Below are 19,296 nucleotides of genomic sequence, written 5' to 3' on the forward strand. Positions count from 1 at the left end.
CAAAGGGCACTGTTTTCTTCTTCTCTGGGTAAATGTTGATCCAAGTCCCTCCCTGAATGCAAAGGAAAGCCAGGACACTCCACGTCCATCCTCCAATACCCTAAACTCTATTTGAACTACTTAAATAGTTTTCCATAAACTAAACTGTGAATCCCCTTCAGTGTTCAAAGGCAGGGTGTTTTCAACATCTTAGTACCTGACACAGTGAAGGAACTCAATGCACTGTTTTAGAAAGACCAAGCCAAGAAATGAACAACTGGATATGTAATTACATCCAAGGAAGAGACTGATCAATTGAAACAATTAGCCTTCACTTGTTTCTCAGCCATAGGGAAGGTGGAACTCCTAGATTCTAAGTGAACCTGCTCTAAGTAGCTCAACAATATCAGAGGGTCTGGACCTAGAATCTAGCAATTCCCTTGACTGCTACAATTTCTGATAGTCCCTAAAATGCTCCTCCTAAAAATCTCAGGTTTATCCTGCTTTGCTACTGAGAAATCACTTAAATTATGAAGACTAAAAGAGGATCACTTGGAAGGGGCCTTGGAATTCAGCTAGTATGCAACCTACTCACTTGTTAATGCATACAGTGAGGCTCAGAAAGGAGTGACAAGCTGTCTTAAGATCACACTACCAGCAGGTGGTGGGGGATAGTGCCTACATGTCTCCAAATGCAGGTCAAGAATCCTTTTCAGTTTATAGGACTGTCTCTACTTCAAAGAACTTTCAGATTTTCTTTCCCTGTCAGGGAGTTACTAGACAGATTCAAATAAATTTATACTTTTTATTTAAGAAACCATCCAAATAATACTATCCTTAGGACCACTCTTTCAAATGATGAAATGTCAAAGTGGATGAGTGACAGTAAAGAGACAAAGTTAGTGTGACTTTCATAAGTCACTGAAGTCAAACAATAGGATAACGCATCCCAAGAGAGTCTGGAAACTGCTCCACTTTGGCCATGCAGCTTTCTTGGCCCACAGAAACCACGGAAATGATCTCTCTTAGTATTAACCATAAAACCTCATTATCTAGCCATCCAGCACTGTGGGAGGGACAGGCCACAAGAAGATCCAAGGGTTCAAAATGTGCTTTGTTAACAGAGAAATCAGAGGAATACAGAAAGAAGATGACCTTCCCCAGCCTCTGACTTTTCCACTGTCAAGGTAATCAATGCCTCTTTTCAAAAAGCAAACCAGAGTCCAGATTCCAAAAGAACCATTATGGTTCTCCAGATTCCAAAAGAACCATTATCTGTAAGCAGACTACATTGCAATGAAAAATAGTAAGTGGATCTGGCCCAGCTAGAGCTCTGCAATAATCTAATTCCCACAATCTCAAATAGATAATGTGATTTTCACATGGTTTAACTATCTTCAGCTGTACCTTCCAACAGTGGTGCGCACAATGAACTAGGAGTAAGGAGTCAGGGTTCCTTTTTTTTTTCCTGCTTTGTGACTATTATCAATATGACCCTGGGCAAGTTATTTGAATTTTGGGCATTTCTTCTTTCCTGTGTGTAAAATGAGTTGGGTGGAACAGACAGTTTAAGGCCCCTGCATTCCAGTTCTAACAGTATAAATATTATTTAGAATCAAGACTTAGATGGAATAGACTTTAAACATCAAGAAAACACTCTGTATTTCCTAATTAATGTTATCAATAAAAGAGACTCCTCTTCTCTTTTGAAGACACAATATTAAATAAGGGCAGCACAGCTATGGGAAGAACAAAAAAAGCCCATCTCATCCAATTTTCTAGCTTCTTTTTCCTCTCACACTTTGAGCAAACTTAGCTATAAGCCTGGTGCCTCATTTGCTCCCCAATATTTTTTTTTCTTTAATTTTGATTTGTTCTCTGAAAAGAGAAAATTCCCTTAATTGAGGCTAATTCTGAATTCTGAGTTATATGGACCAGTGGAATTCCTAAAGGTACTGGAAATTTCTAAATAGCCCAGTTAGAAGGAAGAGAAAATAACTAGTTTTTTCCCACAACCTAAAGTACAAAAAACCAAAATGCCAAAAGAGGAACCTCACAGTACATGAGGAGACTATTTAAAAGGAATTAATTCATCAGAGTTCTGTTTCTGCATTGCCTATACCTGTACAAATCATATTTATTATACTCAAAGAATATGGAACATTGGAGACAACAGCTTTTACTCAGGGTACAAGAGAACCATTTTCAATGAATTTGGCTTTAGTAGTTCTAATTTCCTTCTCCTGAATTGTTGTCCCTTATCACTAGTCAATCTTATCTTTTGGGATGTGAGTGGAACTAAACTTTTTTTTCTACCTTCTCTTATGGTCCCAATTCAATATTAAAAATATTTTTTAAGGCAGTTCTACTGTACTTTAATTTTTGCTTGCATGTCTTGCTAAACTTTAAGTCTCTTAAATAAGGACTGTACCATATTACTCTTTATATCCATCCTCTGCAATTAAAAAAATTCCAGACATATTAGATATTCTATAAGCAAAAAAAATGATAATGATAGTATAGCTTACAGTATTGAGAGCTAACCATCTGCCAGATCCTGACATGCATTATTTACTTAATCCTCTCAAATAAGCATAGATCTGTTTGATGATTGAGTAAATTTTAACCCACTCTTCAAATCAACCATTAAAATTTCACTTTCCATTTATTTCTCTATTACTTTCAAATTTCTTTCATTTCTAATCCCACTTTCCCAAAGAAGCCCTCTCCAAGAAAGAAAAGGTAGGGAAGGGTTTCAGGATCTACACTTCTCCAAAGCTGAAGAGTCCTAGAACTCGAACAAAGGAAAGACAAACAGATGAGACTATGGTGTCAGATGAAGGACAGGGCCTTGCTGACCAACCAGTAGCTGTAGGTTCTGCTCAAAGCTCTGCACATTCCAAACTCTGCAAGAGTTCAATAATGATGGAGCTCTAAGGATAGGTGGCAAGTACTGAGAAGTAGAAGGGGCTGGTTATCACTGAATTTTAGAAAAAGGGAAGAACAATTTGGGGGTTATTAATTTATAATCCTCTCAGTAGATACTAATCAGAATGTTTCCAGGCAGCAATTACTATACCCATTTTATAGTAACAAATCAGTCATGTGTACTACAATTATCTTCAAAATGAGCTAAGAAGTAATAAACCTGAGCATTGCACAAATGATTCTCTAAGTAATTGCTGGCCAAAACTTAGGATAACAGGCTAATTTGCTGTCAAGAGCAATTACAGGAAGAATTATTAAGTCAACTCATATTGTAACAAATTCCTGAAAATAACTGGTAAATGCAATTATAATGGTACTTCTGACAAACCTGAGCTCTGCCTCTAGGACTCCAACCAAGAAGCTGGGTCAATACTTTGCATTATATATTTTATTCTAATCTAAACTGAATTAAAAGGTCCTTACGCAGCCCAAAAAATAGACTTTTCCAAACCAAAAAAGTATTAAGAATCTATTTTCTGAGTGCATGCAGTAATTAAAGACTAAATGATTGGGGAGAGGGGGCAGGAAGCAAAGAAGGTTCCAGTTGTCACTTGTAAAAAGAAGATCCATTTTATAACCCAGGTTATAGGAGTTACTACTAGCTAAAATCTCCTTAGATTGACCTTTAAAACAGTATACAACCCTTATATTTACCACAGAGCTAATCATTAGATGCAATTCTTTGTTCCCACATGAGTCTTTCCTACAAGAAAGGCAAACGAGTTTGTCTTATGTCTACCCTGATTAGTTAACATCAGCTACCTGGAACATATATTGAGAAGGATGCCAAGGAAATGCTGAGCTCAGATGCAAAAATTATCTATTACCAATGTCTCCCATGAATAAAAAAAAAAAGAAGTGAGAATTCATAGGCTACTTTTTCCATTGTTTTAGTAAAGTGGATCACACCCTTTCATCTCTCTATCCCCAGCATCTAATCCCAGAGCCCGGCACATAGCAAATGTTCCATAAATATTTCAGAGTGAATTAATGAAACATGAGATTTTGTTTTACATACCTTGGTTTCGAACAGGGCTAACAAAGTTGATACCATGGACATTTCTCCAGTCCCAAGAAGCTGGCAAATGTAAAACCTTTTGACGTATTGCAGCGGTCAGTGGTACTGGTTTGGGCCTAGGATGGAAATATATATTTGACACCAACTTACAGTCTTTCCTTTGAAGATGATTTCCTAACCTCTAATTCCATGTTTCATCCACCTGGCTAAGACCTAGAATCAGATCCAAAAGCACTTTACCACTGAGTGTTTCCATGTGTCTGAGCTAGGCGTGCAAATGGTTTTCATATCCATTTCCCTTTCAGGATTTAGTCCTCTTCCCCTGAGAAACGGCACTGTTTTGTACATCACTGTGATGCTATCTTTAGTATGCCTTAATAGATACTCATTTATTCACTTTTGCCAGATTTTGACCAAGAAAGGAGATATGGGAAGTTGAAGATGGCATAAAAATAGTATAGGGAAAATGGAGGAATCTCTGATGTTTGACTCAGGAGGGGTAATGCTGATGGTGGGGTCACTGTAACAAGAGTGAAGTAGGCACAGAATTTAAAAATCTAAATATCAGATAAGTAGACTAGCTCCATAAACAGCACATAAAACTGTTTATCATTATAGAACTACACCTTACATGATATGGGTGGAAAATAAGATACATAAAAAGTTAACTGGGCCCATGAATGCTAGAAATTCTCTAGAAAATTAAAAAAAAAAAAAAAATCTGTTCTATGAATTTTTTCTACAGCGCTCTAACTCTAGATTCACTAGACTTCTTGAAGTTTCCCCTAGCAAGCCAAATGCCCTCTATTCCATCTTTGTCCTGCTGCCCCTTTAAACTAAAGTTTCTGTTGCTCTCTCCTTAGAGTTCTTCCCTAACTTCTAATTTTAAGGAAAGCTCACCTCTCAGCCCCTCTACCCTTGACCTCTCAGCAAAATTCACTTCCTCTCTCTGTGTTCTCTCAACTCAAGCCATCACTGCTATACAGTATTAACAGATTCATCTTAGAGATGATGCAGATTAATGCTGGGACCAAATGAAAATGAGATGGAACAAAGAAGAAAAAAAACGACTCACTCAGAAGTAGCAACCATAACCCTGACAATTGTAAAGAAGAGAAAGCATATTTCATGCAACAATGTCAATTAATTTTTCACTAAAATATTTCTCTTTGCCAAGAACATATGTAATATAAATAAGAGATGGTCCTTGACCATAGAGAAGATGACATTAAAAGACATGAAAAATAAAGAAATTACTATAGCAAAAGCAAATAAGTTACAGTAATACAAAGACCCTTTTAAAAATTATGTGTACTTAGATTCTGCCATGGAATAACCAAGCCTCCTACAACACTCTGGACCATGTATAATTTCATATATAGTGTGGGGAAAATTAAAAAAAAAAAAACTTTGATATTTCTTCTGAGCTTTATGAATAAAAACTAGGGTAAAAGCAAATATTGGTAGGCAATCAACAGTTTCTGTGATTCTACACTGTGAGATCAAAAGAGTCAATCAATCATACATATTAACTGATTGTCTTGTATGTACTTAAGGACATGCTAAGTAGTATGAAGGATAAAAAAGAAATTGAAGTTTGGCAGTGTGATGTTATTTCAGGGCACTCGTCTCAGAATCATAGAGACCTGCAATAAATGGCTCATCATTTTTTAGTTGTGTGACTCTAATTCACCAAAGAACTCAATATCACAAAATTTCAGTCTACTCCTTTTAAAATGGGGATAATAATACATACCTTGTTATGAAAATTCAATGTAATAGTGATTATAAAGTGCTTAGAACAGTGCCTTTCTCTCATAAGTCCTTAATAAATACTATTATAATAACTACCATCATCATCATCCATATCTGAGTTATTATTAAGATGATTAAATAGAATGCTGATATATTTAATAGGCCATTTGGCACAAAATAGGGCACTCAAATGTTAACTTCCTTCTTCCCACCATCTTTTAATGCAAATTGTTTTCCAATCATTGCATACCGCCCTGCCTCCCCCCGCCCACATACTAAAACCAATGAGAGAATAACAGAGGCTTAATATGGTGAAATGAAAAAAGTAAAAATGGAGTTTGGGGAACGGAGCACTCATAATAATAAGCACTATAAGTAGACTACAAATTAGTGGCTCTTAATCCTTTGGTCCCAGACTCTTTAAGAATCTGACAAAAGCTATGAACTTAGAGAAGTGCCTATAACTCTAAATTGTGCCTGTAATTTCAGCAGTTTCACAGACCCCCTAAACATCAGGTTAAGAATCTCTCTCTCATATGAATGAAGTGGACCTGGTTAGGTCTAAGGCAAATCAGACTAAAGGGTAAAGGATGATACTAACGGTGTTTTAAAACTTCAACTTCTATGTGAGATCAAAGGAAGAGATGTTTATTTGGTGCAAAATGTATATTTTCTGTAGCACACTGTATAATTTCACTTGTATGGTCAGTTTATTCAAACACTATAATTACATGGAACTTTGATTAGGGAGTAAGATCTGGTTGGTTTGTTCAGGTTACTGTGAAGCCCCGATACATCCCAGAATAATTTCGGCAGAGAATAAAAATGTATTTGCAAAGCCCCCTTGAGGGACTGGGGAAAAATGTGTAAATATTAAACTTCCCCACCTGGGGAATTCCTGATATTCTTGCAAGCATTGGGGACTATCAATTTAGAAGCCGCACCCTCAATCTTGGGGCTTGCCCTTATGATGTTTGCTATTGCAAAGGAGAGGCTAAGCCTACTTACAATTGTGCCTAAGTCACCCCAGAGAAAATCTTAGGTTGTTCAGATGTGGCCGCTCTCTCTAAGCCTACTCTGCAGGTAAACTCACTGCCCTCCCCACTTCGGGGGACATGACTCCCAGGGATGAGCCTGCACCCGGCATCATGGGATTTAGAAAGTCTTCTGGACTAAAAGGGGGAAGAGAAATGAAACAAAATAAAGTTTCAGTGGCTGAGAGATTTCAAATGGAGTTGAGAGGTCACTCTTGAGGTTATTCCTATGCATTATATAGATATCCCTTTTTAGTGTTCAGTATAATGGAACAGCTAAAAGGAAGTACCTGAAACCGTTGCACTGCAACCCAGTAGCCCTGACTCTTGAAGATGACTGTGTAACTATATAGCTTACATGGTGTGACTGTGTGATTAGGAAAAACCTTGTAGCTCCCACTCCTTTTATCCAGTGTATGGACAGAAGAGTAGAAAAATGAGAACAAAAATTAATTGAATAATAGGGAGGGGCAGGGGGATGGGATGTTTTGGATGTTCTTTTTTACTTTTACTTTTTTTGTTGGAGTAATGAAAATGTTCAAAAATTGATTGTGGTGATAAACGTACAACTATATAATTTAATGTACTCAGGGAAAATAACCTACCTACATAATTTATGGACACCCATTAGCTCCCTATTGCCTTTCAGTTTCTTACCCTTCAGTCGTACTATCAACTTTTCCTGGCATCACAGGACTATCTCCGGATATTTTATGAGTGTTAATGGACTTCATTCTCTTTGCTAAATTCAGCTGTAGTTTTGGGAGAATAAAAAAAAATCTACCAAAATTCCTGGCCATAAAAATCTAAAGTATTACGTCATAATTTCCCAAAGTAAGAAATACATCATGGAATATATAAACTAAAGATGGGAAATGAGACTTCTGGTTGAGGGTGTTGGAGGTATATTGATTAGTAAGGGAACATTTTTTCTTTTTTGCTGGGCCTTAAAGCAGGGAGAAGATTGAGATTTTCACAAATAGAAAATTTAACAGTTATTGTAGGATAAGTTGAGAGGTATTAGAGGCAAAGAAAGTAATATGAATAAAGGTAAAATGAAAGAAAAGTTTTAGGTAATTGTGTGTCATATTGTTTGAAAGCAGGTTCAGGTCAAAGTCGTAAATATATTGATGGTAAAATTTATATGGCATTGGATACCAAGTTAAATATTTTATTCAGTAGACAATAGCTGACAAGGTCTGTGTATAGGAAGATGACACTCGCAGTAAAGTATAGAATGGAAAAGAATTCATGGGAAGGAAAGAAACCAGAGAGCCAGAACCAAAGAGATAGGAGGCAGAAAAGAAAAGGCAAAGCCCTAAACCAGAGTGTAGAAAATGGAAAGGAAGCAATGGGAGTGACAGATACTGTGAAAGAAAAAACCCATAAATACAGCTCAGAGAGCAACAGAATATGTATGAATAGAAGAGGCAGAAGGTAGACACCAACAGAGCATAAAAACTTTAAATTTTTTAAAATTTTAAAAACCCAGGGAAATTTAAGGAAACCCAGGAAGGGCTGGTTGGAAGGGAGGATGGTGCTCAGCACCAATATTTGCATTAATGATGAAGAGAAGAGCTTTAATACCTTGGGATCCTCTGGTTCCGGCCACCAGCTCTCCTAATCATCTCTCTCAGGTTAAGAGCCTCGTATTCCATGTATGTAGTTGCAGTCCAAGACTTCTGAATGGTATTGATAGCTTTCACAAAGCTGTGGTCATATTTGTAGAGCCTATCAGAATGCCTGTCAACAAAAGTTAGTTAGTAACAGTTATACTCCTTACCGAGGTAAATAGAACACATTAACAAGGCACTCTTATATGTTGTGCCTAAGCGGTAGGTGCTAAAATCTTTCAGGAAGACAATCTGGCAGTATACAAAAGCTTAAAATTGGTGTATACTAAACCCAGCAATTCCAGTGGAATTGGAATATCTCTTATGAAAATATCAGCTCAATTTACCAGGATATATGTACAAGGATGTTCAATGAAGCAATTTTATACAAGTGATAGATTAAAAACAACCTAAATAAATGCTAAAAAGAAAGAGATGATTAAATAATGGTACTTTATTATATCCTCTATTTCATGAAGACCACTTATTGATATGAGAACATTCATACTATATTAAATTAAAAAAATGAGAAGTCAGAAGCTTATACAGAATTATCCCATTTTATAAAAGTATGTATATTTGCACTATAAGTGCATTTAAAAAAACAACCGTTATCTCTGAGTGGTGGCATGACAGTACCACCTTTTTTCATCCCTAAAATTTTTACCAAGTACCGATATAACCTTTGTAATAAGGAAAAAAGAAGAGGACAGCAGAAACTGTATGCAATCTACATAGAAATAACATGTAATATTACTACACAATGCAATAAAAATGCATTCTATATGTATGTTTGGTTTATATTCTTGTTACTCAAAATTTGGTTCTTGGACTAGTAACATCAGCATTACCTGGGAGCTTGTTGGAAATCAGACTCTAAGTACCCAGCCCAGACCACCTGAGTTAGAATCTGCATTTTAACAAGATCACCAGGTGATTGACAATATTAAAGCTTGAGAAGTGCTGGTTTACCTGATGGCAAATGCTTGGATACAGACCAAATAAATAAACAAACAAACAAACAAATAAAATCTTAACACACAAAGAGCATGTTTACAAAGCAAAAATATGAAGCACTTAGTCATCTACTTAATCTAAACATGTATCACACCTATGTGCCAGGTTTTAGGAATTATAGAAGTCACCATATGACTCCTATTTAAAATATTGTGTGGTTTGTTTTAAGGATGACTTATTATTCAAGATTTCCATTAGCAGTCAATTATACAAAGCAAGATATATCTGGCCTGAGTAACATTTTAGGCATTTTGTGAACTTTTCTTTTTTATTTCAGATGTTTGTAAAAAAGTGCTTTGCTATAGTCAAAGAATCTGAGAGCACTGAAAATGATAAAAATATGCAACGATATTGGTAATTTTTTATCAAAATTCTTTCCACTTGTTGAAAACTGTGACTATATCATATTTCTAATCACATTACTGCAACAAAAACAAGTTATGGTTGTTTGTTTCTTTAGGCACAAGAGTAAATTTTAAATATAAATACATAAATTGAAATATTTTCCACTGAGGAGAATCACTATTTCATAGACTGTAGTTATATAAAAAGTTGTAACTAGCCTTACTTGACTTCCTTATCATAACATCTTGCAAAACATCAGATGCTGATACTGTATATGCTTTACAACGACAAAATGCCATTGTAGATCATAGGACTCTTACTTTTAGCAGATCCAAGGGGATTCAGAATAATGTCCCTTACCAGGGAAAAACAGACTATGAAAGAGTTGAAAGGTAAATTAGTATCAAATGCTTATTTTACCAGGGAAATGAAGTTCTGAGCACTCCAGTTAGCAACTTTTTCACAAAGTGAGACAATGTTTGAAATATAAAATAGAGTACAACAGTACTTCTTATATTTTAAATAGCTGGGTGGAAAATGAGGGGCTTAGTAGGGAATACGTTGCCCAAGGTTCAAGCCAAACAAAGCAATTTAAAAGTTAAACTCAAAATGGAAGGGATGAGCTATTCTAAATAGATCCGGGTCAGCACTTTCCCAGATGACTGCAAATCATCCTCTTTCAACTCATCTCCCTACATCTCTGCTGCAGTCAATCATTGCCAGTGTCACCTAGTTTATGGGATGATGTGTTCATGTACACAACTAAATAAAACTGAAAAAGTTACTACCAATAATATTTGTTTATCTTTTTCTTCCCAAATTTGTGCAGATATTAACTGCACAAATATTGACTAAGAACTTTCTTTCAGTTACTTATTGCCTTGTTTAAAATTATGGTCAGTCATTACTGCCTATACTTGTTGCAGCAATAGATCATATGTATCTACAAGTATTAGGCAATATGCTATTACATGATAACCAATAAAACTATTTTTCTTTATGAGTCATTCCGATTCTGTGGTCCTTTATATGTATGTTTTAATGACACTGTTTTCATTACTTTTGGATTGATTTGAAAACAACATTTTCTTCTCTAAATTATATCAGTCAACATATATTGCTAGTAAAGTTTTGTATCACATGGCTATGTTTCTAAGCCAATTAAATTTTATATAATCAAAATAAAAGTTTTCAAGAATTAACGTACATGCTAAAACAAAACTATATCTTTCACTTGTCACAACTCACTTTTCCTGGAGATTCTCTAGGTGTGCTGTGTTTACATTCACATTCTCAGATGTAGTTTCTATCTTCCTTCCGGTGAAACAAGCCCAGTTCCGGCCCAGCACATCATGTACCCACCCAGGCATTGTCTCGTTGCAGTAACTGGTGACCTTCTGGCCATCTTCTTTATACTGCAATCAAATGAGGGAAGAAAAGGCCAAATGATATCTCTGTACAACTCACAGGCCCACTTCCCCAGCTCTCATTCAAAGTAAAGTTGTTCCTTTTTAGTTTCATCTTAGGCACCAGTCTTTGCCAGTCAAAACAAAAGTTTACCCTGAGAGGCTTCATTCTGAGAATTATTCTAGAAAGGAAAGAGTAACTTTTCTATGGTTAGCACCTTTGGTTCCCAAACAAAATGGAAAAGACAAAACACTTCTGAGAATGCAATCCTGTAAAGACACAAACATTTTTAAAGCAGCTGCCATGTTCCAGGCATGTTTCCTCATTTAATCCTCACAACAAGCCCATAAGAAGGCAGGTGCCAAGTAACCCCATTTTACAAATGGGGAAGTGGAGGCTCAGCTCCGAGAGGACTGGCAGCTTCTGCCCAAGGGAGCAGAGCTATTAACTGGCAGAAATGGAATTTTAACAGTTTTTCAGAGTCTACCTTTCCACTCAGAGAAGATCCACATGTGCAAAATACAAGAAATGGTGGAAATACACCATAAAACAAAACAAAATCCTTTCTTCTGTCAATCTCCCAATGTATTAGGATCTTATAATTATGAGGGGCCTAAAGTAATTGGATTGTTAAATATTCTCTCTACTTCACTAATGCGGCCATTTGTCTTATTTCAGTGTTAATACTGAAAAATAACTATCACGTGGGAGATCAAGGATTTGAACTGAAATGCTTTGGCTCCACAGCCTAATGTGCCCTCACGTTCAAACATCTCCTGGAGGAGAGACACATAACACAGAATGAGAGTACAGAGTGTGTGAGGGGGGGAAGGAAAAATGTGCTAAATTTCTACAAGGAGAGACTTGGGCACAGACAATTGTCAGCCACCAATTTAACAGAATAATCTGTGGGACTTTGGGCAAGACTTTACAAGGCCTCGGTTCCTTCAGATGGAAAACAAGAACAATAGAAAAAATATCCCCCAAGGTGTAAACTTTCTTGGATTCCAGAATCTAATGCAGGAGTCAGTAAACTTCTTCTGTAAAGGCCAGACAGTAAATATTTAGGCTTTGTCAGCCATAAGGTTTCTGTTGCAACTACTCAACTCTGCCACTATAACACAAAAACAGGCAAAGGCAACACACAAATTGGCTCAGCTGACAGACGTGTTTCAATAAAACTTTTATATGTAAAAATAGGAAGCAAGTTGGTTCTGGTCCAAGGGCTGTAGTTTGCAGATTCCTAATCCAATCTAACAGGCTGCTTTATCTGTTTACAGGGGTTGTTACAGCTTCTTTTTAAAGAGCCCTAAAATAAATATGAAGGGCTTGCAAGTTATAAGACCTCCGTCACAATCTCCCAATATACTGTAAAAGGTACCATAAAGAATACACAAATGAATGAGCTTGGCTGTGTTCCAATAAAAACATATTTAAAAAAAAACAGGTCTGTTTAGCCTAGCCAACCGCTAGTTTAGCCATGTGTGCTAATGACACTTAACAGTAAAATTGCCTTATCATGTCAGACTCACTTTGAATTCAATCATATTTAGGGGTATAATTTAAAATGTATGGCCTTAGAATCCAAAAAAGTTGGAGTTGAATCTGGGGATTCACCACTTACTAGGCTATATATGCCCTGGACAACTCATGTAGATCCCACTTCTATCTTGGTAGTTCATGATACTCTGAAGTCCATCTACCAAACTGTGGTAACAAATATCCTCACTAGCATGAGTGCAGTTTACTAATCCTAACGTCCCTGCTGAAAGGACAAGGAACACTGAATAAAGCCTAGGTCATTATTGGGCTGCAATGTAGGAGGGTGCATTGTGTGAAAAGGTTAATAACCACATAAAATTGCCATTTTCATAAATCAAAAAAGTCAAAAATTGCTAGCTTCATAGGATTCAACTTAAACTCCTTAACATTATATTGTTTCTCTTTGGCACTGGCTCTTGATCATAAATTCATCTCCCCAGAAGCATGCTGGAAAGACAGGCCACGTCGAGCTAGGCTAATGCTCCTCTCCCCTCTCCCCACTTTTCTAGAGAGCAGTTTGACAATGTTAGAGTTTTTGAGATCTAATGTATAGAAATCACCACATACACATAAATGAAAAAAAAAATGCTGTAAGAGGAAGATGCTCACTGCAGTATAATAGATGCTATGCTAGCACCTCCTGAAAAATGATTTATATAACACATTTTGCATTTTGCAAAGTTCTTTCATTTATTCATCAAGCATATTTCCCACGCATTATGCAAGTTGATAGACATGCCACACACATATGTATTAATATGACTTTAAACTTTATGAAGTTCAGAATTCAATGAAATAAACAAACATGTAAATAACTCATCATACATGTGGTTGAGCAAGCTAACCATGATTGGAGAAGCCAGGGAACCTTTCTCCTATAAGCAGAAATCCAGATAATATCTGAAATGACTTTCCCAATGTACCAAAGGGGTTAGAGTATTCAAGGTAGAAGAAATGGGCTCCATCTTTCTCATCAACATGTGTTGCTCACTGAGTCAGCACATCTGGGTCACAGTAACAAACGTGATGCCTAACTCTAAACAAACTTCCCTGTGGGGAAGGCTGACCAGTTCTTTTGAGAGGAGGAAACAATAAACAAAAAAAATTACTGGAATAAAGCTGATTTTTCCATAGTTCTTTATCATTCATATTTGTTCAGGGAGTCTACATTCTTCACCATCAATATTATAGAAATAGGATCTTACTCTTTCCTCTTTCCCTATCTCTATATTTTTTATAAACATTTTACAGATTATCCATAAATCTTAAAGGTTTGAGAAAACAGAGAGATACTATAATACCAGGAGGAAAAGAAAAAAAAGAGACTGAAAAGAGATGGTAGAACTAGAATTAATAACCAAGGATTCCCAATACCACACACCATTTCTTAATACAGTCTTCTCACAAAGAGATAGAAATGTAAACATGTAGATCAATTGTCAAAAACACTGAGGGGAAATACCCAGAAACAATGCGGCAAAGGCTCAAAACCCAATTTGCAAAGAGCTTCCACATACATTATCTGAGCCTCATAATGATTCCTTGGGATAAATAAACATTATTCTTCTCATGAATAAATAGTTCAGCACAATTAAATGGAAGAGAGAGGACTCAAATATGGGTCCATGGGTTACAAATTCATTGTTACCTGGGGAAAAAAAAAAAAAAATTCGAGCACAAGAATGACTTTTATGAGTCAGTTCCAAGTTGCTGTCCAAAGTCCATCAAGGGTGGTATAAACTTTGTAACAGTCCTAATGGCCATTTCCCTACAGTTCAGGTACTGAAATTGCCTAGGCTATTTCGGTCTTACTACCATTCTTGTCAAGATTCGTTCCAATCTTTTTTTTAAATTTCATATATAACATAATTTGTCACTTTAACCATTTTTAAGTGTACAATTCAGTGGGGCAGTGGTAAAGAACACAGTCTCTGGACTTGGGCTGCTGAGACTGAATCCCAGCTCTGCCACTTACTTGCTATGTGATCCTGAGCAAGAATTTATCCTCTCTGTACTTTCAGTTTCTTCATCTATAAAATATGGGTAATAATAGAGCTTAACTCATTGGCTGTGTTTTACATACACTAACCCACTTCATTTTCACTAAAACCTTGATTTTTCCACACCAACATAAGCCTTGTTAGAATATGAATTTGTACCTCTTCAGACCCCAGGAAAGTGTTTGGTAGCTAGGTAGCAATTTGTTATTGAATGAGTGATTAACAGCACAGAAGGCCATAATCTCCTATAGGCGAAAAAGAACTATAAATGCCAAGTCCCATTTCAATAATTAAAAAAAAAAACAAAACTTAGAAATGTAAGTTCATACTTACTAGAAGTACAGTGCCATCAAGACATCACAGAGACCCAAATTCCATCCTGACTCATGGTATTATTTCAGAAAAGTCAATTTTCCTCCCCAAACCTCAATTACCCTATCGAGAAATTCAGATCGACCTAAAAGTTACAAAAGTCCCTTCAAGCTTTCTAATTTCACAGTCCTTACATTTGTGGCTTTTTAATTTAATATTCACAAAGCCAGGTAAAGAACTCTTAGACATAATCCTTATCTATATACTTAGAGTAATCCTAAAAGACTACAATTTTGTTTCAGTTTTTATAATGCAAACCCTGTAAATGTATTAAGGAAGCCATCAATTTCTGTATCATTTCTGAATCATTAAATTGATGGAATTGTTTTCCCTTGTAAGATTTTATTTTATATTATTCTATAGTTTTTACAGTTTAAAATTATCTGGTCTTTCTTAGAACCTGAAACCATAAATGGTAGGATAGGGCCATAATATCACTGTGCAGGACAATAACAATTTAGTAGAAAAGGGACATTTCCCAGTCTAGAAGCCAAGTCTCAGTTCCTTAAGTTTAGAGGACTGCACACTGTGTCCCTGTTACTTTCTTGGTTTGATATTCTCAGAGTATCTGTCATTTTTCCTGTACTGTGACTTTTGACATTATTACCCAATAAGAAGCTGAAATTTTGGCCACACTACCCAGTTTAAAACATAGCCAAAAATTAATCTAAGGGTTTTCATTTATATAAACATCAATCTCTTAACGACTTGCTCAGATGGGATAATTTAAGTTTCCATTCATTTCTGCCAATTTCTGTTGTAACACGTAGATAATTTCATAAAATTTGAGGAACCCCCAAAGCCTAACACTTAAGTTTAGAACGACTAGGGTTTAATAACTATCCATTTGCTTCTCCAGAATTACCAGTGAGTTGCCAGATATTCTCAGAATTCCCCTTCTTCAATTTCCCACTCATTTTATCAACTACCCAAGTAGACCAACCTAATAATATTAACAAATTGAAAAGGATTTTTAATCGGTTGATTTTGGAGCTTTAGATGTTTTTCCTAGATCTCTCATTCAACTGTTTTCTGTTTTGTTTTGTTTACTCTGAGGGGGGAATAATAATCACTTAAACCTTTTTCAACAATTTCCCTGATTAATAATATACTTTGCACATATTTCAATACCTACTTTATGCAACACACTGGCTTGGAGATTGCTGCAGTTTAGTAAAAAGGACTTTAAATCCCAGTTCTACTGCTTATCACTTATGTAACCTTGAGCAAGTCATTAACTAGTGAACTTCAATTTCTTTATCTGAAAGTGGGAATGGTATCTACTTCACTGGATTGCTATGAAGGATAAAGATGATATTGAAGTTTGAAGAGCTTTAAAAGTTACAAAACACTAAATAAAGAAATGATAAAAACATTACCATCAGTTACACTGTAGGACACAAAGTTGTTTAAGACATCATCTATGCTCAGAGAATTTACACTCTGAGCAGTTGACACTGAGTCCCAGCCTGTCAACCACTGAGCTCCAAAATGGGATGAAAAGATGAAAAACTGGGATACTGGAGAAAAAATATTTTAATTTATATTTATTATATAAAACTAAAATTGAAAATCAACTTCCATTATTATTTAATATACAAATCAATATTGATGATCCCACTCAATTCAAATGTCAAATGGTCACCTGCCACACACATTGTGTTAAGTTCCTATGGTATGATTACAACTTCATTGCAGTATATTCCCCTTCACACATGCCTGCTTAAACTGCTGTATACATCTTATCCGATTTAATTAAGCTAACCCTTTCAAAATAAGCAAGTGGCTTAAAACAATCCCACAAAGAAACCAGGTTTTGCAGATAATACTAAATGATGGAAATGTAAGCAAACATGGGGAAATGGCAAAGCCTACATTTGCCAAATTTCCAATAGGAGCTCTGTCAGCCATGTTTAGAGATAGATAGTTTTTGAAAACAGATGTTCTGAAATGGTTTCATCACTGTGATAATCATTTTTCAATTCTATTCACCAACAAAGTAAAAGTTTTTGTCCAAAATTTGTCAAATGTTACCTTCCCTAGTGACAACTAGTTATTCTTCTAAACTCTCGTAACTAAAACTATGCTGCTTTCCCACTATCATACTTTTATCAAAATGGATCAAAACCTACTGAAGTTCTTTATTCAAAAGATTTTAAAGCATGCTGGAAAATTCTGTTTCTGAATGTTGACAATTTGCAGTAATGAAAATTATTTATCAGTAAAAGTATTACATTGCTTTTGGCAGCAAAATCATATGATGAAGCATATTTTATATTGCTTTCAAATTATAGCACCACAAAATATATCTTGGTAGGAAACATTATTTGTTAATAAGTAAATAAAATAGTTTAATAATTTAATATTTCCTATGTTTTATAACAAACATCTTAGTATAGCAGTTAATACATATAATTTTTAAAATGTATATTTACATGATGTAAAGTCCAAAATAAATCTGGACATTCAAGTCTAATCTATCAAGAAGACTCACCATTTCAGAAAAGAATACCTTGCATGAAGTTGAATTATTTAGTAATGAACCATATACCTCAATAAAATTGCATTATAAAAGTAACTATTCCCCAGGGGTGGGCTCAAAAGCTTATCTTTCTGCTTTGATTAAAGAGGGCTTCCTTGTTTGCACAAGAAATCTGCCTTTCTAGAAGACATGAAGAAATAATATCACAAAGATTAAAGTTATTGCAATAAACAGACAACAGATTTGAAGATCAAAACATGGAAAAGGCATCTTAGATACAAGCAGCTAAGACTGCTTATAAAAGAACCTTAGTTTTTTAAATTATATAGAAGCAGCAAAAACATCTCTCCAAACTAGGACTCATCTACTTCCACAGCCTGAGGTGGTTTCTCTGGAGACTAGCTCCTGAGCATCAGTAGGAGAATATATTCCTAAATGGGAATAGTTTCTTTTAGGAAAAGCTCCATATCCTATTTGTTTTGAAAATCAAAACGAAGCAGAAAATACCATTCAAAATGAGGTACAGCTGTAATTTCTTAATATGCTATTTCAGAAGCCTTGTTTAGTAATACCAAATATTAAAGAATATCAGGTCATTGCAGGAACTTTAGGAATTGGATATGTTCATACTGTTCTGTTACCTCCTAAGTGATAATGAAAATATGCGAATCTCTTGGGAAATGTCAGGTAATCACTACGCAACCTACTACTAGATTTCAAGTTCACGAATTTGCTTTCCACGAAACCCATGGAAGTGTTAAAAACTAATATTGAGAGGTAGATTGTTTATTAACTAAATCATTAAATGAGTGTCATATGTGTTTAAAAAATCATTTACAGTCATTCACATCTAAATGATGAATAACAATTATTGGTTCTGATTTTAAGTTTTCAAGAATCTTTACTTTCCAGTTACTTCATTATGGGGGTGAGGTACAGGATCAAGGTACAGCTTCTTTTAACAAATGAAACGATAGTGATGTTTAGCTGCTTTAGTATAATAAGGCTGTTTATCAGAAAACAGGTTCATCAGATTCCGTGTTTTATAGATGATCAAACCTCCAAAAGTTCTAGAGATGGGAAGATCTGAACTCTAAAGTATTCAATAAATAGCCAGTTTCAAGAGGTTCTAGACTTACTTAGTTTTGAACAAGGATACCCATTAGAGCTGGAAATGGTTATTGGCTTTTCATTTGATATTTAAGGATTGCCACTCCTGAGAATGAGAACAACCCATCTCTCATCTTTTCATCTGTAAACTTGCCTTTCCCTCTCCCTTCTATTTTCATTATTTCTGAAAAAGTTGTCAGAGAGCTTTGGGTCACAACCCTAAACAGCTTTAAGATTCCTCAGTTCACCAGTGCTTATGCAATAGAAAACATATATATAATATTTTGTAACTATAGAAGCAGCTTCTGCTAACAAAGTTAGTCTGCAATGTACTAAAGTTAAATATTTTAAAGTTAGTCTACCCTGTACTAAAGTTAAATATTTTAAATTTCAAACTGGTTTGTGTTTTTAAAAGAAGACAATAGGACACACTTAAAAAAAAAAAAAAAAAAACTGTTGAAATGACCATTATGCTGATTAGTTCCTTTAAAATACTATCTTGGAAATATGCTGTTGCATGAGTATTGGTGTGGGTAACAATAACATAATTTTCATGATATGTGTTGGCAGATTAGCACACTCCTCTACAGTGTTAACAGTTGTTACTAAGGAATAAACATCATAGGGTATCAGT

At 35.4% G+C, this 19,296-nt stretch overlaps 1 protein-coding gene and 1 pseudogene across 3 annotated transcripts in view; one reads left to right on the forward strand and one right to left on the reverse strand.

The window, feature by feature from the left end:
* The window catches only part of CTSC (cathepsin C), a 35,287-nt gene that overhangs the window by 3,491 nt on the left and 12,500 nt on the right, over window positions 1-19,296 (reverse strand). For 2 of the 3 annotated variants that reach the window (XM_037841017.1, XM_037841018.1), the window contains 3 exons: window positions 10,998-11,164; window positions 8,362-8,517; window positions 3,986-4,101 (listed from right to left, as the gene is read on the reverse strand). In XM_037841017.1, coding sequence (XP_037696945.1) covers window positions 3,986-4,101; window positions 8,362-8,517; window positions 10,998-11,164 — 439 coding nt within the window. Of the gene's footprint in view, window positions 1-3,985; window positions 4,102-8,361; window positions 8,518-10,997; window positions 11,165-19,296 lie in introns of those variants that run through there. The other variant, XM_037841021.1, reaches the window with a different exon arrangement.
* Window positions 11,958-18,084, forward strand: LOC119535867 (annotated as a pseudogene).

Source organism: Choloepus didactylus, chromosome 6, assembly GCF_015220235.1.
Source record: "Choloepus didactylus isolate mChoDid1 chromosome 6, mChoDid1.pri, whole genome shotgun sequence".
Taxonomy (NCBI): domain Eukaryota; kingdom Metazoa; phylum Chordata; class Mammalia; order Pilosa; family Megalonychidae; genus Choloepus; species Choloepus didactylus.